Below are 21,260 nucleotides of genomic sequence, written 5' to 3'. Positions count from 1 at the left end.
GGGTGAAGTGGGATAAGGGATTCCAGGGTACCAAAGGCACTTCACAAACACATTCACCATAGGGTTTGCTCAGATCGAAGACTGTCAAGTACAATTTGGGTTCCAGGAATGCCTCACCTCCCAGGGGAGCCTGTGAACTCCCTGGGCTTTCTAAGCGATATGTTGGTTTCTGCAGGGAGAATGTCTATATCTTCCATCAGATTCTCCGAGGGATGCCAGCTCCAAATGCTCTGAAACAATTGTTTCTGTGAATTTAAAATGTGACCTTGGAGATGCACATTGAACTTATGCCCAGGTTTTGGGAGCATGTGAATTGCTTCACATGCTGTTTTGGGCTGTACACACCTGGGGGCAGGCCATGCAGTGCTTCAGTAGGGGCCACTGCTAAATCCTCCTACTCTCTTCTCAATAAATGTAGAGATTAATTTTTAAACAAGAAAACTGTGACGATAGAGCTGTTATTTCACTTCTGTGTGAAAACGCCAAATGGCAGCAATGTGTCCTGGTTGACTGTGATTCCTCCTCTTGCTACCTGGCTTTGGTATGTGTGTGAATGACATGCCCTACTCACCAGTTCAGCCCTGAGTATGGAGCAATTGTCCACAAAAGAATGACCCTCTAATCCCCACTGGTCTCTTTAATAGCTTGTTGTGGTCTCTGTTAAGCCCACAGAGTTGTAGGTGGTCTGCAGCATCTAGCCAGGTTGTGAAGCATCTGGCAAATGGCAGCCTAGATGGTTCCACCCCTTCCCCTGTAGGGAGGGCACTTGGTAAGGAGAAGGGTCACAGTGAACCTGTAATTCAGACTCTGAAGAGTGACTCAGACATTCCAGTGGAGCTTTGATTTTTCCTTTGTGTTGATGTGTGAAATGTAATTGTAGTCATTTTTTCCAATGAGTAGATAAACAGTGATTATCCATGGCAGCTTGTGAGCAGGGGCCATTGAGAACAATCCATGTGCCAACATTTCTCTCCCCAACCCCCCAGCACATAAGATAACAGCCCCCAAGCCTGGCCTCAGAGGTTTCTGGATCCGGAAAATTTGAAAACAAATGGGGAGATGGAAGCTTGTGAGCTCTGGCCCCAGCCCTACCAGACACTCCTTTGTTATCTGGGATAAAGAGAAATGGTTTGTTTGCCAAGCTGGTCATCAGGAAAGAGACAGAAGGCAATGTTCAAGGAGCACCTCTGTCATTCTGTGGGCAAGGTGCTGGGCTAATCAACCCTTGCCATCAGCTCATTTCATGTCATCCCCACAATCATACAGAAGTGGCTACCAGAATGGGCATCCACGCCTATTTTTACTATGAATGGTTGACCCTCTGCATCTGTGGGGGTCCTACATCCTTGGATTCAACCAACTCTGGATCAAAAATATTCTATATAAAATTGCACCTGTGCTAAACATGTACAGGTTTTTTCCTGATATTATTCTCCAAACAATATAGCATAACCATTATTTATACAGTATTTACCTTGAATTGGGGTATTATAAATTATCTAGGGCTGGTTAAAACATGTGGGAGGATTGTGAGCATTATATGCAGCTAGTACTCCATTTTATATTAGGGACTTGAGTGTCCTCAGATTTTGGTCTCCCCGGGGTATTAGAGATCCTAGAATCAATCCCCTGCAGATACCGAGGAATGGCTATTGCAATACAAAAATACAGTACAAAATAAAATTATTTTACAATAATTCCTCTAATGAATTATTGCCTTTTCCTAACTTACAGATGAGGAAACTAAAGCAAAGAGAATTAAGTCACATGGCCACTTAGTGAGCAGGGAAGGAATCAGGATTTGGACTCAGGATTGTCTAACTTCAAAATCTATTTTCTCACCATCACACAAAACTGCTTCCTGTCACAGGCTGGCCTCACCAGCTCTAGTGGCCCTGTAAAGAAGGCAGTCTTTTATTCTCAGCTGCGACAATGTAGCAGAGCCCCCAGGGAGGTCCTTCTCAGCAGCTGCAGTCACAGGCTGCCAAGGAGAACCTACCTAATCAGTCAACTGGTTGCTTGTTGACAGACCTGCTGGGAATGGCAATGGTCAAAACTGGCTCTGGAACCAGGCTGGGTGTCACTGCTGTCTGCTGTCCTTTTACCTTCCCAAAGCAAGTGGAGAGGAGGGCAGTTCCTTGGGGTAGAATCACAATTCTATTAGTTAGAGGTCTTCTGAGAAACAGAACCAATATGTCCAAAGAACATTATCAGAGAAATTGACTCACACAGTTATGGAAGTCAAGGTCCCACAATCTACCATCAAAAGCTAGAGAACTAGGTATAATTCAGTGGTACAATTCAGTTCAAGCCTGAGAGCCATGGGGCTGAAAGTGAATGTCTGAGTTTAGTCCAAAAGCCCCAAACTAGGATGCCAATGTCTAAGGGCAAGGGTGGATATTCCAGCTCAAGCAGAGAGAGAAATTTATCCTTCCCCCACCTCTTCATTTTATTTGGCCCTTAATGAATTGGATGATGCCACCCCCACTGGGGAAGCCTGTACTCATTTCACCAATCCAAATGCTGGTGTCTTCGAGAAACACCCTTCCAGAGAGATACTCCTGGCAATAATGTTTTACCAGCTATCTGGGCATCCTCTAGTCCAGTTAGGTCGACATGTAAAGCTAACCATCACAGCTATGCTGAGATGTAGCCTTCATCTCTGTGGGGGAAATTCTTTTTGGTGGCATGTGGGAATAGCAATGCACAAGACTTCTGGGGGACGTCCAGGCTAGAATGCCAGCCCAAATCTCACTCCTGGTGCTGATAAAGGATGAAGAAGCAAGCTGAGCCTGGGGTGGTCCTTTCGGGGGCTTTTATGTTCTACCTGGACTCCTCTCTCTAACACGCTTCTTGAGCACCCCTCCTATAGTCTTGATGTACAGTGGTGATACAAAGTGAGTGGACAGAATCAGGATAGAAGGGACACTGGGAAAGGAAGAGTTGGTGAAGTTTAGGCTGGATAGGGCAAACAATTAGGGAGATCAGATGTGAACAAGTGATCTGAAGCAGAGATTAGGAAAATGAAAGGACCTTAAGTTTATACTAAACATTACATGGGGCTTGACCTCCAAACTAAAATTTTAATTAGCTCCAAAATCTTGCTACTCACAATTGTACAAAATAGATTGAGTAAGGGCAAGTAAATGATTTAATCAAAAGAGCTTGGGGTTGGGCTGGGGTTGTGCGATAGAGCTCTTGCCTAGCAAATACGAGGCCCTGGGTTTGAGCCTCAGCACCACATAAAATAAAATAAAAGTATTATGTCCAACTACAACTAAAAAATAAATATTTGTAATAAAGAGCCTGGGGAACCTTGGGGTTAGAAATGCTATGAACATCATGAAACTCTGAGCTACAGTTTAATGTTATTAAAATAGGGGCTCTACCCCCTCAGAGTTGTTGAGGACAATATTTGGCACATAGAAAGCACGTGATAAATCCTTGTATCGTTTCTGGCAAAGGCAGGTAAATAGGTAATTATTTAAGTGGGTGAGGAGCCATATGTTTAAGAGACACTGAAAGATAAATCATTGTAAAATATATTTATGTGGAGAATTGGGAAGGAAAAATACAGAATGGTTTTCTAGATTTTTGCTGCTCAGAGTGTGGTTTGTGAATCAGTACCTTCTTCATCACTTTGTAGTTTGATAGAAATGCAGAATTTCAGACCTCACCCAGACCTGCTGAAACAAAATCTGCATTTTAACAAGAGGTCTTAAAGATTCACAGGCACTGTAAAGTTTGGGAAGGGCTTCTCTTTCCAAACTTGGCTGGGAATACTGTTATTACTTGAGGAATTTTAAAAGTACCAAGGCCTGGGTCTCACTCCCAGAGGTGGAGTGGTCTGGGACTCAGCCTGGCCACTGATATAGTCTTAAAGCTTCCCAGCAATTTTGACATGCAGTTAAGTTTAAGAACCACCCCTGTGTATCCTATCAAGGTGCGAGGGGTATTTGGCAGGGGTGAGGCAGAGGAAACAGAGGGCACCCTCTCAGCCCAGGCAAAAACCTCCTACCTAGAAAAAGTTGGCCCTTGCTTTCACTCGGAGGGCACCTGGGGGCTAATAGAAAGGAGGTTGCCCTGGGATTCTGAGTTCAAATCTCGATTTTGCCTGCCCAGCTGGTGGTGTGTCTCTGCATCCAATCAAGTTAAAGAGTGATCAAGTGAACTGTCTCCATCTTAATCCTCAGTGTCCTCACTTGAAAATGAGGCCACTTAATTTCCCCAACCAAGACATCCTTTGTTTCCCCATTTTCTTCATCCTGTTCCTGCTTCCTGGTCTCACTAAAGTGGTATAGTTCACAGCCTACAACGGATGTGTTCCCGAAGGTCACAAATGGCCTCGTTCCATTGACATGAAGGTCAGCCTCAGCTATGGTGATAGGGTCAGAAGAATGGTTAACCCTCAGAGGTCCAGTTGAAGGTGCTAGGGAGGTTTCCGGGGTGGGAGAACATTCTACATCTTGAACGCAGGTAGTGAGTGGTCTCATGGGTGTATAAATATTGGCTGAGTTAGTCACCTGGGAATTGAGCACTTTATGTAAATTATACCTCAATTATCAACAAAGCCTGAGTAGCGCTCCACAGGCCCCTAGGGGAAAGACAAGTAGTCAAAGCACTTGGCAGACATTGGCAAGCCTGGGAGCTAGAGCAAAAATTGGGTAGAGGGAGAGACAGAGAGAGACCCAGACAGACAGTAAGGAATAACTTGACCCAAATTCCAGGCAGTCGAATTAATCCTAGGTGGAAGGGTGAGGTTTGGCTTCTGAGTAGGGTGACCAGCTCTACTGGTCCAGCTTGTCCTGGTTTTAGCAAGTTCTATGTCCCAGGAAATCTCTCAGGCCAAGATTAATGGGGACAGTTCATCATCCTGTTCCCAGGCTGGGGCTCTGAGTGGCGTCTGTAATGTTGGGGAGGAAACGAAACAGGCCCAGTGAGCAGCTGCTCCCACCCAGGCCACGGAGTGAGCAGTGCAGGAGGAGTTCGAGACTGGTCAGCTAACGGGTCTACTCCTCCCGAGCTGGAAGTGGTCCATGCACCCACATCTGAACTGAGGCAATGGACACTCACTTCTTGACACTCCAGATCCCACCAGCCCCCATAGACTTTCCCCAGCCAGTCCTCCATCCTTCCATCTTCACCTGCACACCACCATCAGGTCAGTGTGCAACTCTTTATTTGCTTATGGGTATTTCTGTTGAGCTTTGAAGCCCTTGGGGTATGGGCTGATCCTTTTCATCTTTGCACATTACAGTAGTTCTGCTTAGGACCACGCCAGCTCCTTGGGGATTCTTAAATCTTTTTGTGCCATGGCTCTTTTTGTTAGCTTGAAGAAGTTGTAATCCCCTTCTCAGAATAATGCTTTAAATAAGATACAGAGGTGGCAAAGAAAATCAATTATGCTAAGACATGGCTGTCAAAACTTTTTTAAAAATGAAAGTATTTGTAAAAAAGTCATAAACATCCCTCTTTATTAAAGCTTTGCCTAGTGAGTTCCAGCAGCGGGTGCATATTGAGGTAGCCATGACTACAAATGATATTTCATGATACCTGCAGCAAGTGCACTGTGAAAACGAAAATACTCGTGATTTCTATTGGTGACAGTGGCAAGTTCTGCTGACACTACTGTTTTTTTGTTCCCTACACTCCTAATAACAGGAAATGTTACACTTTACTTGGTAGTGTGTGACAATACAGATGTCATTTTTTGTTTCTTCCAATTTCACATGCACCTCTGAGTTCTGTGCACTCTAGTTTAAGAAATGCCTATAAGGGAGTAAAAGATAAGAAGCATGCTTCAAAAACTGTACAGTGCCGTGTCCTGGTGAACACGATTGGTCTTTGCTGGATGTGGATGTGGTCTTTCCTATCCTGGGATAGGAAAGCTAGGCTAAGAGTCAGGCTTAAACCAAATTATTAGTCAGAGCTTTCTGAGACAAGAAGAAAATAGCAGACTTGGTCTCTATTTCTCAGTCACCTGCTGATTCTCAATAGGTCTTGTAGTAAAAGGACATTTGTTGTAACCTCCTCCCCACATGGTTCACTAGTGTGCAGAGCTCGGGCACTGGGAGGATAGAAGTTTGTCTCCTTGGTCTGAAGAAAGGTCTTTGGGGACTAGTGAGAGGTATGCTTGGGTCAGCAGGGTCAGAGTCAGAGCCTGCCTTGGCCAAAGGACAAGGCAGGGCTTCTGGGAAAGCCTTGTTTCTTCATAATGCCCTGAACACCTGCTTGTGAGAAAATCCTTTGGGAAGAAACTATTGGGCTTTTTGTGAGGCTGCGTCCATCCTGGAGAGGGATGCATCAAGACCTCAAGGTCTTGGCATAAGAGATTTTTTTTTTTTTAATATCACCCTGAGCAAGAGAACAAGGGAACAGAGACCCTGTGAGCAAGTAGCTTTATTCCTGGCCCCAGCCCAAATAACCTTGGACAGGAAAACTGACCTCTAATTAGCAATCGGGAAATGAAGGCCCAGCACAACAAGTGACATGACCACAGCCCTAACTTTGTGACATTTCAGCCCTTTGGACAGTACACCCTTTCTCACTTCTACACAGCAGGGCTGAGACCCCGGGTTATTTTTATCTGATGGTGCTACTGCTGGCTGCCTGGGAGCTGCTGCCGTGGGCTCAGCCTAGCAGATGTGCAGCAAGAGGGCCTGTGCAGCCTCTTTCTCCTTCCTCATGTGAGGCTCCCTCTCTTCTCCACGGCTCAGATCAATTGCTGCCTGGAGCCTAATCTTGGCCTTGCAGGAGACCAGGGGCATAGTGGCCTTCCTAGGCTTGTCCCTTACACATAGGCCACCCAGGCTCCACCCTTGGTTGCCCCAGCTTAATTTCTGCTGCAGAAAAAGCTATCAAAGTACTTTTCATCATTGCTTCTCTCCCACCCACAACTCTACTAAGTAAAAGTACAGCTTCCTGGAAAGCCAGATTTGCCAGGCTGGCTCTTTGCCAGGCTGTCTTTTGACCATGAGCCACAGGAAAATAAATGTTTTTTTTGTGTGTGACCCAGTACACACATTCATCCACACGTAGGAATAAAACAAAACAGAACAAAAATATAGGGAATAGCATTTATTCTTCCTCTGTCTGCTGCACTCTGACCTTTCATCTTCTATTCTAGTCTTTTCTATTTGTTCTCTTTTTTTTTTTTTTTTAAATTCTGGTTGCACCCTGCAAATAAATTGATTTCACAACCTAATAATGAGTCATGATTCAGTTTGAAAAATACTGGGCCAGATTAACTTTCGGGAGCTGTTTCTCTGTTTGAATAAAGGAAAGGCACTGGAGTTTCTAGAGGCCCACCGACCTAGGCACTGCCCTGGCTTTTGAGGTATGCTCATTTGACAGAAAAGGAATCGGAGCCCATGTTCTTATAGTTTGGAAGGGGAGGATCAGCGTTTGAGAGACACATTGAGCAGGCTTATTTCAACTCCCATCTTACCTCAGTTTCATTAAATCAGTCATAGTGGGAGCACTTACACCATGGAAATGGGCAAAGAATGCTCTCAGAGAGTTGGCTGTTGCACATTTACAAGCACATCATCCATTCTAATCCTGTTCTTTCTGGTTCCAAATGCAGCATATTATGAAGCCCTCTGATCTCAACTTCTTAGTCTGTAAAATAACATTAAAAAAATGCCCACTTCATGGGGGAAAAAAAAATTATTCGTTGAGTACTTTCTGGTAAGTAGGAGGCAGAGTGACTGGAAGGAAACCAAAATGCAAATAATTGATTTATTATCATAAAGGGATTTTTATATACATGAAAACTCGCAATTTGCAGAAGTGTGGCAAGAATGAGAAGAAATGGAAGGAAAAGATCACTCAGAAAATGGCAGCCACTAGTGGAAAAGAATGAATTTGTGTTTTTCTGTCTGAAAATGGCAAAGAAAACCTAGAAATGAATTGCATTTCAAAGTAGGACTTCTCTTCAAGTAGACAGAGAGAAGGGAGAAGTCTGATGAATATTCTGGTTCAACGACTATACAGATGAACACATCTAATTCTCAAAACCCTAGAGAAAGGACTTTACATTCTCAAAGTTATCCAGTACCAGACAAAGGCACCCAAAACATACATTGGAGAAAAGATAGCCTCTTCAACAAATGGTGCTGGGAAAACTGGAAATCCATATGTAGCAAAATCCATATGTAGCCTAATAGAAGAAAAAGTAGGCCCAAATCCCCACCAGGTTGCCTTGGGAACTGACTTCCTTAACAAGACTCTTAAAGTACAGGAATTAAAATAAATGAGATGGAATCAAACTAAAAATCTTCTTCTCAGAAAAGGACACCATCAATAATGAGAAGAGAGAGCCTACAGAATGGGAGAAAATCTTCATCACATGCACCTCAGATGGAGCATTAATCTCCAGGAAATATAAAGAACTCAAAAAAGTTAATACCAAAACAAAAACAAAAAACAAATAACCCAATCAATAAATGGGCTAAGGAACTTAACAGACACTTCACAAAAGAGAAATACAATTGATCAATAAATATATGAAAAAGTGTTCATCATCTCGAATGATTAGAGAAATGCAAATCAAAACTACACTGAGATTCCATCTCACTCCAGTCAGAATGGCAATTATCAAGAATACAAACAACACTAAATGTTGGCAAGGCTGTGGGGAAGAAGGCACACTCATAAATTGTTGGTGGGACTGCAAATTGGTGCAACCACTCTGGAAGGCAGTACGGAGATTCCTCAGAAAACTTGGAATGGAACCATCATTTGACCCCATCATCCCACTCCTAGGTTTATACCAAAAGGACTTAAAATCAGCATACTACAGTGACGCAGCCACATCAACGTTTATAGCAGCTCAATTCACAATAGCTAAACTATGAAACCAACCTAGGTGTGCTTCAACAGATGAATGGATAAAGAAACTGTGGTATATATACACAATGAAATATTATTCAGTCTTAAAGAAGAATGAAATTATGGCATTTGCCAGTAAATTGATGGAACTGGAGAATATTATGCTAAGTGAAATAAGCCAATCCCCAAAAACCAATGGCCAAATGTTTTCTCTGATATTCTAATTCACAATAAGGTGGAGAGAATAGAAGTACTTTGGACTAGACAGAGGTGAGTGAAGGGAGGGGAGGGGATATAGGGGTCGGAATGATAATAGAATGAATTGGATATTATTACCCTGTATGCGTATAGGATTACACAACCTGTTTAACTCTACATGTACAACCAGAAGAATGAGAAGTTATACTCCATTTATGTTTGATGTAGCAAAATGCATTCTACTGTCAGGTATAGCTAATTAGGACAACAACACAAAGTTATTCAGTCTTGGGAAGTGTTGCCCATTCATCTGACAGATGCCTCTGCCTGCTGACACCCGCAGTTCCCTGAACCTAAGAAGGCATGGACTCTGACTGCTGGAGAGTGGTCTCAGCCCTGTTTCATTTTTCACCACACTGCTCTCTGAAGCCATACAGGAAAAGTCTACTGCACTTTTATCACCATAGTTACGATGACCACAGTTGAGCTGGTTTCCTATTGTGGCTGTAACACATTGTCTCAAAATTTGTGGATTATAATAAAACAAATGTATTATCTTATAGTTCCAGAGGTCAGAAGTCTAAAATAAGTAGTTAAAACCACTTTAGTCTGGGACAGTGCTGAAGAGATTGGCCAAACATAAAAATGATGAAAGAACTTTTCTCAAATGAATCGTTCTTCTCTTTAAAAGGTTACATGGAGAGAGTGGAAGACTGAAATGGAGACTCATGTTTCCATCCCCAGGGCCTCTTTGCCTATGGATGTCCAATTTTTCCAGAACATTTGTTGAAAAGATTATCGTTTCTCCATGGAGTTGCCTTGGCACCATTGTCAAGAACAGATTGAGCAGAGTGTGGTAGTGTACACCTGGAATCCTAGCATCTCAGGAGGCTGAGGCAGGAAGGCAAGTTTGGGGCCAGCCTGGGCAACTTAGTGAGATCCCATCTCAAAATTAAAAGTAAAATGGCTCGGGATGCAGCTCAGTGGTAGTGTGTCCCTGGGCTCAATCTGTAGTACTACAACAAACAAACAAAAACCCAATTGACCACATATGTGTGGGTTTATCTCTGGCCTCTGTTTCATTGATTTATTTGTCTGTTTTGATGCCAATAGCACACTGTTTTGACTAATAAGTTTTGAAATCATGAATCGCAAGTCCTCCAACTTCATTTTTCTCTTTTAAGGTGGTTTTGACTATTCCAGATCTTTTGCATTTCCATATGAATTTCAGAATCAAATTGTCCGTTTCAACCAAAACATCCAGCTGAGTTTTTTGTTGTGTTGAGTCTAGAGATCACAACAACATCAGTGAACATGGTATATCTCTTTTATGAATGTCTTCTTTAATTTCTCTTAGCAGTGTTTTAGAGTTTTTGTTAACCTGACTTTAGCTGTCAGTCCCTGGCCTACTCAGGTTTTATATATCATTTATTAGATTTATCCCTAAGTAGTTTATTATTTTTGATGCTAATGTAACACTATTTTAAATTTCAAATTGTTCATTACTGGCATATAGATATATAATTTTATGTATTGAACTCACATCCTATGACCAGGCTACCCTCCCATATCAGTTCTCATAACTTTTGTTTGTTTTTTGGTAGTTTCATAGAATTTTAACATAGATGATGTTATCTACAAATAAGGACAGATTTCTGAGGGGCTGTGTTCAAGAAGTCTACACTGATAAACTCCATTCTTAAGTTGTTGGAGAGAAATAAAGGAACAATCCAATATGAGGATGGACAAATCCTCTAAGTTATTCTCAGGGCAGCAGATCCATAGATCTAGTGGCCTCATGAAGGCTAATGTTAATATGGATTGTTATTCTACTAATATCAGGAGACACTCTCAACACAAATCACTTGATTATCTATGCTCACCATGATTAGGAGCCCAGATGAGTGAAGGCAAAAATATCCAGGTTGGGTTAGAAAAATGTCCACAATTCCTTCTACAGTACCACCTTCTCTCACTCTGTCCTTCACGAAGCCCCCTTCCTGGACTTTGGCTCCTCATTTTGTCCTCTCCCATCCCATCTCCATTGAACCAGGTTGTGTCAAGTGCTAATCATATCATGCTGGGCCCTGCACTTCAGATATAATCCAAACTCCTCACCCAGTCGAAGGCTTCCTGTGACTTTCCCATCCATGTAGGTCAAGTTGACTCCAAGCTGTTCTCCCCACCAGAAGCATCCTCTCCATGCACTCCAAACCCCTCTCCTCGCTGCTACTCACTACCTGCACCCCTTGCCAACTCCTCGTCAATTCTCCTGAAGCCCTTCCTGACCTGGCCTTTTCCTTCCTTCCACTTACCATGCTTATTACTCGATTTTACACTCAAATAGTGCCACAAGAGCCAGGACCAGCTCTTGTGCTCCCCCCACCCCTATCTCTCATTTGAAAGGCAATGGGCCTTTGATGAATGGTTTGAACGACTGCTTGACTCCTTCATTTATCTATATCTGTGCACAACTACCTGCCCCCACTCCACCTGTCTTTGTGAGCAAATCTTAGGATGATACATTGGGGGTTTCTCTTCCTTAGGAAGGGTAGTTCAAACCATAGCTGCAGGCTAAAACCTCTCCAGGTGATTCTAGAAAGTAGTAATGCTTAGACCCCACCCCAGACCATTGAAACCCAAGTCTCAGCTGTAAAGCCTCAGCATTTGTTTTTAAAACTCCCCTGATTCTAATGTGCATCCAGAATTGAGAACCAGTGATACAGAAGAAAAAAAGGCTGCTTTCATTCAGCCAGGGATGAAAAGCCTTGGGTGGGCTCACGTGAAACACACGAGGCACCGCACTGGGGACTTCCCCACCCCGGCCTCCTGTGCGCGCTCGTCTTCCTCCTGAGCTGACTCCATTCCGACGCAGCAGGAAGAAAGAAGGGAACCAGACCAGAGTGGAAAGCATTTTCAAACTTTATTTACAACTGTCACAGTGACAAAAAAGTAGTTTGGAAAAAAAAAATATGCTAGTTTCTCCCTGAGCCTCAAAAAAGAACAGATAGAAGTTACAGGAGGTTCATCTCACAACAGGCGTTTTACTGAAGTACTAGGGTTTTTTTTTTTCAATACGATCAGTTAGAAATACACACAAATTACTAAAAAAAAAAAAAAGAAAGAAAAAAAGAAAAGAAAAATAAAAAGGAGGCCAGACAGGAGCTCAGCCACTTGTCCATGAGCAGCTGGGCCCCCGCAGCAGGCTCAACTGCTGAGAGGCCTGACTTTAGGTGTCAGCCCCTGGCCTGCTCAGACCACGCAGGGTCGTACAGAGTGGTCTAGTGACCAGCAAAAGGAACAAACCACCCCCATAAACATACATATACACAAAGTCGATTTGATACGCAGTTTACAAGCACGTTCCCATCACACAGCAAGACCGGGACAGAGGATCCAGGGTGGTGGATGAGAGAGGGAGAGACACCGATACACAGGAACTGAAAAGGCAAAGCCCTCATCCACAAAGGGAGGCAAGAGATGAGGAACACTGCGAGGGGACGAGGGTAAAGGGGAACAAGTCTCTGTAGCCAAAACAGAAGGACAGGGGCAACAGGAGAGAGAAGCCCCTCAGAGCGCAGACTGCAGGCCTCTCCCGCTTCTGCCAGGAGCTGGAAGAAGTTATTGCCATCGGTATTTGTATCACAGGCGGACGACAGAAGGAAGGGGGAGGGGGCAAGGGGTGGGGGGGGGGACCATGGGCTTCCCAGAACCAAATCCTGCCGACTGCCTGGTCAGCCCCCATGCTCCTGCCCCAATGTGCCTCAGAGCCACACTGCCCTTGAGGTATTAAATACAGCTAGACACACAAGTCCAAAACCGGGGGTCAACCTGGACTGTCCAGAGACCTGAGGGGACATTGTAGATGCCTTGGTTGGTCGAGCGCAACCCAAGAAAGGTTCTGGGTCCACCTCTTGGCTGCACAGTTCTGCTCGGATATAGAGATGTGGGAGAGTCTGTCCTGCAACCTGCTGCTGCAGAAGGTTTTCAGCTATGACAAGAAGCTCTAAGTCCAGAGGCTGATTTCTTCAGGCAGCCGCTGCCCTTGCCGGAAACAGGTGGGAGGAGGACAGGGATGAAAAGCCATCTTCCACAGGGACACAGAGTTCTCCACCCCCACACCTTCCTCCCACCTGCTTCCAGGAACTACATGGGGAGAAGCAAGGATCTCATGATCTGATCTCAGCCTGGATCCCACTGTTATTCCTCGGGAGCCTTGGTACCCCTGGGTAGTAATCCCAGGCTGTGTCAGTCCCTGGGATCTGCACAGAGCTCCCCCTCCACCAAGAACACGCTCTCCTTCTCCTCCCACAAGAGAAACAGGCTAAGAACCTACACAGGAGTGGCTGCTAGTGAGCAGGCTGCAATCCACAGCTGGGGAGGGTGGTAGAGGAGAAGGAAGGCCAGGCTGGGAGCCCCCCTGCTCTGCTGCCTCTGTCCCCCTGGCTCCATTGAACTCTGAGAGCAAGTCTTGGGAGGGGGCAGTAGAAAGAGGGGCCTTCTTGCCCAGGCATCAGCCTTGGGGCCTCCAGCAAGGGCAGGAAGTGCTCTTGCCACTCTGCAAAGTGCCAGCAGGCAAAAAGGGTCCTTCTGGGGAGTAAAGCTCAAAAGCACTGCCTCTCACAAACCTCCAGTCTCCTGGGCTCGGAGAGCAAGCTGCAGCTGGGGGCAAATCCAGGGAAGGACAGGTTTCCTTTCCTGCACATCCCTCCAGCTGGCCCTGCAAGCAGCCCCTTTCTCTTTCTCCCTGTCCTCTCCTCTGACCAACACTCCTGAACAAAAGGGGAAGGCTGGCAGTGGGTGAGACAGCAGAGCAGAGTGAGATGAAGACTTGGTTTTTCTGATGCCCCAGCAGCCAGTGCAAATCCGCCAAGCACTTCCTGGGTGCAGATCTCTGCTCAATGCTTTCTTAAAAACCCGTATCTTTCTCTCCTGGTGTTGGCTTTCTTACACCCAAGGTTCCTGGCCAGCTTGCCCATCCCCCTCACCTTCCTGGACCCCCACTGCCTCTGGCTGTTGGAGTTCAGATACTGATCTCAGAAGCAGCACCCCTTCCCCACACCCCCGCCCCCCTGCTCTCTGCAGCTTCATTTCTCAGAAGGCCTTGCAAGTTTTTGTCAGAGGGCTCCACTGCTCAGCGGATAAAAAAAAAAAAAAAAAAAAAAGACAAGAAAAGAAAACCAATTTGGTGATTTGCAGGTGCAAAACGGAAGCCTCGTTTGACATTTTCAGAACGACTGTGGCTCACTCTCTTCTTCCATCCAGATGGGAAAAAACACAGTTCAGGAACAGACGCTGGCTGGCAGGACCCAGGGCACCCACTAGGACCCTACTGCTCCTTGTTTTCTTTCGCTGTCTCTTCACAGTTGTCGTCGGGCTCATCCTCCTGAACCAAGAACTCCTCGGGGGGCCACCGGAGCTCCCCGCTCTCCACCTCCCCCTCGGTGGGTTCCACCACTATGGAGGGCAGGCGGTCCTTCAGTTTGCAGCAGCGGTCAAAGTCTGACGGGTCGGGGAAAATCTGAAATAAAAGCAGAGCAGGCACCTGGTCACACACACATTTGAAAAGAGAAATTCAGTTCCTTCCTTTCACACACGCATGGCAAGCCGAGTGCTGGCCCTCTGCCAGTGACCCTGCTAAGCCTCTGGGACCCTGGGAGGTAAGGCTGGAGCCAGGGGAATACGTTTTGAGGGAAACTGTCCCTCAGGCAGACTTTGTTTTAGTCCTGAAGCTAAAAGTTTGCGGGGCAGTAGGAGAGAGCTGGAGAGAGGAGTCCTGGTCTGGGGAACTGGGCTCACCAAATCTCAGACACTCTGCACCTTTAAGGCCATCTCCTCTCACCTCTCCATTTCATAACTGAGGAAACCCAGGCCCAGAGGGGTCAGGAGATTCACTCAAGGTCACATAGCTTGTTCATAGTAAGAAAACAAGTGGAGTGGGGAGGGGGGAGAACACATTAGTAGAGATTCTGGCAGGCTGCTCACTCCTGCAAGCATGGAGACAGGCCCATGGCAGCCTGAGATAGTGCTGAATCTCTAACTGAATTCTTTATTTCCAGATAAAAGAATTAGAAATCATGTCACCACAGTCTTTCTTTGTAGCAAGTATTTTATACCTGCAGAGCAAAGCATGCAAGTACCCAAACATAAAGCTCCTGCCAGAATCGTCAGAGGCACCCAGTAGAAGCAGACAAACTACTAGGTTCTTTATATCGATAATTTCAAACCAACACAGTTGAAAACAGGTGTTACCCATGCTATCTTAAAGAATCCCAGGCTTGGGCAAGTAAGTTGACTGAGACCATACAGCCTGGAAATGAATGATACTCAAACCAGGTATGCTTGACACCCAAGCCACAGTACTGCCCTGTCCCTCAAGTAGAGGGGTCCTGACCCCATTGCTACTATCAAGTCAAAGCCAAATCCGGATGAAGGCAGGGCCCCCAGTCACAAGCCTGCTGGAAACAAAATCCAAGGCCCCCGCCTTTTGCACCTGTGAACAACTCTTGGCTTCTTTCCAGCTCTACACCTGGGAGAGTCCACTTCTCATCCCAGAGTCCCATCAGGAAGGCTGCATTTGTTAACACCTACTGTGTGTCCTGCCCAGAACTACAGAAACCCCGAGCCACGCTATAAAATCAAGGGCCAGTCTGGCTCTTTGGATCCCTATGCGCACACTGCCCTGTGACTACAGCTGACCCAATTTCTTTGTCCAGCAGCTTAAGTACTTAATCTGCGGGGCTGCTGGTCCCTTGCCATTCACAGCTCTTGGTGACACACCTGAGAGCAGGAGAGAGGAGTCCTGGTCTGGGAAACTGGGGCTCACCAAATCTCAGACACTCCACACCTTCAAGGCCATCTCCTTTCACCTCTCCATTTCATAGCTGAGGAAACCCAGGCCCAGAGGGGTCAAGGTCACACAGCTTGTTCATAGTAAGAGAACAAGTGGAGTGAGTGGAGAACACATTTGAACAGATTCTGGCAGGCTACTCGCTCCTGCTGGATGGAGACAGGCCCATGGCAGCCTGAGGTGGAAATATTCAGGCCCCCTCGCAACTCCTGTGCTGCTCCAAGGACATACAGACTTACTGCACCCCAACTCCAAGCAGTGCTTTCCCAGCCAAGTCACACTCTGTCCATGTCACAGGCCATGTGGGGCTTCTGGGAGTCACAGGCCCCAAGAAGCCTCTCCAATCCCTGCAGACCAGTGATTATTAACCATTTATCCAATAAAGGCCTATTCCTGGGGATTAAGACTTAAGCCAGCTGCACAGCCAGGCATCATTAAAGACTTAACAAGCCTCATTAAAAAGGATCGTAATAGCAGCCAGAAAGAAAACAAGCTAGAGGAGGGACTGGCCTGGGGGGTCAAAGGAGGCCCAGGGAAGCTGACCCCCATTCTGGGCTTTTCCTTCTGCCTGGCCAACCCTAACGCTCTACCCTTGGACTGCACTGTGCACAGAGGAAGGCAGGTACAGAGCAGGGAGTGGATCAGGTGGGCTATTTGGGCCCTTTGTTCCTTCTCCTGGGGAGTTGAGCCCCACCTGGGGGTGAGGACACAGGCACCTTCCAAGCATGAGCTCTGGGCATGAGCCAGGGCACCTCAAATGACTGGAAGGCACACAAAGTGCTTTCAGATATCACCTTGCTGAGGACTCATGGCCACCCCTGGGGTAGCAAGACCCTGGGATTCTGAGGGTTGCATGGCAGAGCCAGGATTCCAAACTTGATCTGCTTGTTTCCTGTGCCTGTGCCTTTTGGAAAATGAACAGAACCACAGAACCTAGTTGCCACTAGGTCAACACCCCATTTCCCAGATAGGAAACTGATTGGGAAAGGTGAGCAGGGCTCTGGGTCTCCACTGCCCAGTCAGCTTCTGGATGCCCCAGCCTGGTCTCCAGGATGACTGTCTGGCCAGCAGGGCCCAAAAGATGAGCTTCTCAGTCTGGACACTTGTCCTCATCTCCTAGAACCCAAGGCAGAGCTGTGAGATATCAAGAGGAGATGGCTACCTGGCCCTACACAGCCCCTTTGCCCTGTCTCCACCCTCTGTGGCGGGCCTCCTGTGACAAGGCTGGGAGACATGAAAACTCGATTCTAATTATGATCACCCAAGCCAAGGAAGAGCAAAAGGACAAGAGTCAGGGCCAGGCCAGCAGGAGCCAGAGGACTTTGAAGTGTGGAAAGCATGTGATTTCATTACAAGCTAGGAATAGGTTTTTACCTAAAATAAGGGGAGGAAGACTAAAATAACATTGATGATGATGGATGAGATTTGTGCTAAGCAGAATCTCCATCTTCACAATAATTCTATGAAGTGCTACGATCTTTATTTTATAAACGAGGAAACTGAAGAACATAGAGGGCATATGACTTGCACAAGGCCAAGTCCCTAGAAGGTGGCTGTACTGGGACCCAAATGGCTATAGGACTTCAAAGATGTGTTCAGTTGAGAACACTGGGTCAAGCCACAGAACCGAGATCCTCACTATGTCTTAACATCCATTGCATTTCAAGTCCTCTCAACCCCTCACCTCAGTTTCTCCTTTTGAGAAGTGAAGTGACCTTCTCGTCTCACTAAGTGAGTACAAGTTTTTGACACATATAGAGACTATAAAATACTTCGAAGACATCAGCAATATTCAAATCGTAATACCTTCTTTGGAGCAGTCCCAACAGGACTACAGTAAGTGTCCAATCTCCAAGCAAGAAGCAGTAATACTAACACAGTAATTAAAATAACTCCAAACAATGCTTTTCATACCAAGAGCTCCACAATTAAGTCTTTTAAGTCCTTGGGGGAAGTCTGAGCATTGAACTTCTGATACTGCTTCGTTGCCAAAGACCTTTGCTCCCTGCATTGCTCAAAGCAGCAGCCATTAAAAAAAATTGGGGGGGGGGAGACAAAGTTTGCTAATTATATACTTTAAATCACTGTAATAATTACTCTAATCCATCAGATTTTATTTTATTATCAGATTATAACAAATTGTGCCTCTCAAAGTTGTAGCTGTCTCCAAAAATAAACAGAAAGCACTCAGAGCCAAACAGTGCTATGGTTTCCTTGCAAACAGACAGAAAGCCGGGCAAAGGGTTGCTGAGTCTTTTTCCAGCACAATCTTATCTCTGACAGCTGCTTAAGAGGCTGACCCCAAGGAGGTCAACATTTTTCCACTAAGTCATGCTTTTTAATCATCTAGGCAGCAGAAAAATGAGAGGTTGCAACTGCAATTTGATGGGGTGGGGAAGGCAGTGGAAAAAAGAACTCCTGAGTTGGACTTGCCAAGCACATGACAGGTAGGGCGAGGCAGCCGGCCAGCCCTGCATGCTGCCTGCCTGCAGGAACTGGCAGGGAATGAAGAGCTGCCCCTGTTCCAAAAAGAAACGGCTTCTGGTTAGACCTCCTAGCTCCAAGAGCCCCCCTTTTTTTTTCTGGGATGAAAAAAAAATCCTTCCTTCCCTCTGTAGCAAAGGCTCATCTCTAAAAGGGTCAGAAGGAAAGATGGGGAGGCTCTAAGAGGCATTTCCCACCTCATCCCTGGGCAGGGCAGGTCTAGAAGCATCGGCTGTGATTCTCCCAGCCCTATACCTCCTCCTCCTGCCTGCGCTTCCCTCTCTATTGCATTAGATTTCCCCAGCCAGTGGCTTACATCTAACTAATGGGGACCAAGTTCCCTCCTTTCCAAATAGAATAAAGTTTATCAACCACACACACCAAGAGCATCCAGGTCCTGCATATCTGCGTCCCCCATGTGTGGGACAAATAGGCATTCAACTCTGGTGACTGGGAATTTCACAGGGGACCCCACTGCAGAAGCATCCTTTGCCAACTGGCTTTCGATCCCAATAGGTCCTGAATGTTGAGGACATAAACAGATTCCGAAGGGAGCTTCGGGACAATTTAGGAGGAAGAGACCACCTTTGAGACAGAGTTTGGATGCCATCATACTAGCATTTCTGGCTATAGAGGGCTGCACCATGACCGGATGCTCTCAGTAACGAGAGCATCCCTATGCTGTCCCATTCAACAGCCACGGGTCACTGTGACTACAGCGCACTTGAAATGTAGCTAAAATGTTAAAACTCATGAATATAAATTTATCTATTATTTAGGTAAATATAATATAAACACACATTTAATAAAAATTTCAATCGCTACCTGGGACTAGTGGCTACCACATTGGACAGATCATGAGCACTATGAAAGCAGCACTGTCCTAGAAGACTGAGAAAGTTTGGTTAGCTGACCAAGACAGGTGGCCCCGGAGCAGAGAACTACAGGGCCGGGGGCAAGCTCCTTCTGAAGATGAAGGATTCATCGGCAGGCTTTTTGCGTGGGCATGGAAGTCACTGGTGAGCCAGCTCCCATTTCATGCACTGAGGGAAACTGAAAGGCAATACCCAGGCTCCAAAGGCCCCAAATTTGGAGACCTAGCTATCAACTGTCTGCCTTTAAGCCAGGTGACCTAAACCTGGCCGCCTCAGGCGTGGGGAGAGGAGAGAGATGTCTGGCATCTCGTGTGGAAAATGTGAGTGGTACGGGTCAGAGCCGCCCTCCCCTGTGTGTGCATCGCTCAGCCATCGTCTTTGACAAACAACCCGAGCTGGCCACAAAGAGGGCGGAGGACTCTGCAAAGACAGGAGAGATGCTAATAGGGAAAGCAGACACCAGCAGGTGCAGGAGATGAAAGGTGCTTAACTGGACACAAAGGGCTAATTACCAGCTCTGCAAGCTGAGCCCTTGGCAATGTGGGCACCCTGCTCCTCTTTGCAGGGACGAACAGAGGAAAGAAGTGCTGGGGGTTGGTGGTGGGTGGAGGGTGGGGGGTAGAGGGCCTGAGACAAATAGCCAAGCCAGCTCCGCAAGGCACTGTGCACAAAAACCACACAGTAAATCTCCACCCTCTCTAGTTGCAGAGAGGAACAAAGACTCAACCCCAAAACTGCTGTGGAAAAATCACCATTCCCACAGGTGGAGCAGGAGTCTGGAAGATCAGGCATTTGCCTTGCCCCTCTGTCTGATGTCTCTGTGACCTTCGTGGAGTCATGGTAACTTCTCTGAGCCTCAGTTGCCTCCTGAGTGAAACAAGGGAGTCATTTCCACAGCAGTATTGTGGTGTTATACCGCGCTGGGTGTAGAGAGCCAGCCCCTTGCCCTCCTCGCTTCCTCTATAAATTGGAATTAATGCTAATTCTGATCTTACAGGGCTTTGGAGAGAATCAAATACAGGTATGTGTGAACAAGCTCTGTAAACTCTGAATTCCTAATGCTGGTTCTTATTACGTAAAGCTGGGGTCCCCAAGGACCCTTTAGAGCGAGAGCCTGGAAAGCTGACAGCTGTAGCCTGGGACAGGAGCACATGAGCAGCACTCTGGGCCTGTACTTACATAGCCCAGGCCAGGTTCTTTGGAGAAATGACTGACTTCACTGCTTTTGTCCCAGAGCCCCTGTTTCCCCAGGGCAGGGATGGGGCCAGCTGGAATGGAAACCATTGCCTTCTCCAGACCCTGGCCGCTCAGCGGCTGGTTGGTAGCCAGAGGCCTTCCCGCTACGGACCTCCCTCAGCCCACTCCAGGGACCTGCACCTGGGTAAGTCAGGTCCCTCCTGACCCCCAGATTCCCAGATTTCTTATTTTTCCTGGACAATGGATTGGCTTTGTGTGTTCATTCCTTCCTAGTGGGGGCTGGTTTGTAACAATGGGCAGATCTCTCCCAATTCCTGCTCTTCCAAAGGTGGAATGAATGAGTAGCAGCTAAGACGAATGAATAACCCACCGTGCAGTTTGCCCCCTAATAATATGTGAAGGCAAGAAGTACTGTCTTTGAAATGCTCACCTCCTATTCTCTTATTAGCATTACGTTGTTAGTATGTTTTTGGCATCTTGCTGAAAAAGTGGCATGTGGCAGGTAAGAACAGAAATAATGGTGGCTCAGGAGCAGAGGAGCAACTGAAGGGGTTCAGGGAGGGACGGGCCATCTCTAGCTCTGCTCAGAGCCCCTCAGCTCACTGTCCATCTCTGAGACTCTCATCTTGTTTTCACTCTTCTCTGGCCTGGAGCCATGGAACACCCACCTCACCCTATCCTGCCATATCCTGGTGTCTCTAATCCTACAGGGCACTTGGGCCGAGATTTGGGCTTTAGAGCAACTCTGGATCTCCTTCCTTTGGATCAAAGATGCTTAAGCCTCTAGCCTTGAAACTTAAAAGAAAAGGAAATCCTTGGGATAA

At 46.4% G+C, this 21,260-nt stretch overlaps 1 protein-coding gene across 2 annotated transcripts in view; it reads right to left on the bottom strand.

The window, feature by feature from the left end:
• Positions 1-11,934: 11,934 nt before the first annotated feature.
• Positions 11,935-21,260, bottom strand: part of Lbh (LBH regulator of WNT signaling pathway) — a 30,251-nt gene continuing 20,925 nt past the window's right edge. For both annotated transcript variants that reach the window (XM_046441568.2, XM_046441566.2), the window contains exon 3: positions 11,935-14,551. In XM_046441568.2, coding sequence (XP_046297524.1) covers positions 14,360-14,551 — 192 coding nt within the window. In that variant the 3' untranslated portion in view covers positions 11,935-14,359. The remainder of the gene's footprint in view (positions 14,552-21,260) is intronic.

The sequence above is a fragment of the Marmota monax genome, unplaced genomic scaffold (genome assembly GCF_021218885.2).
Source record: "Marmota monax isolate L192 unplaced genomic scaffold, Marmota_monax_Labrador192_F-V1.1 WCK01_AAM20220418_F8-fsc00010, whole genome shotgun sequence".
NCBI lineage: Eukaryota > Metazoa > Chordata > Mammalia > Rodentia > Sciuridae > Marmota > Marmota monax.
The sequence above is the reverse complement of the archived record's forward strand: the minus strand, read 5'-3'. Positions and strand labels throughout refer to the sequence as shown.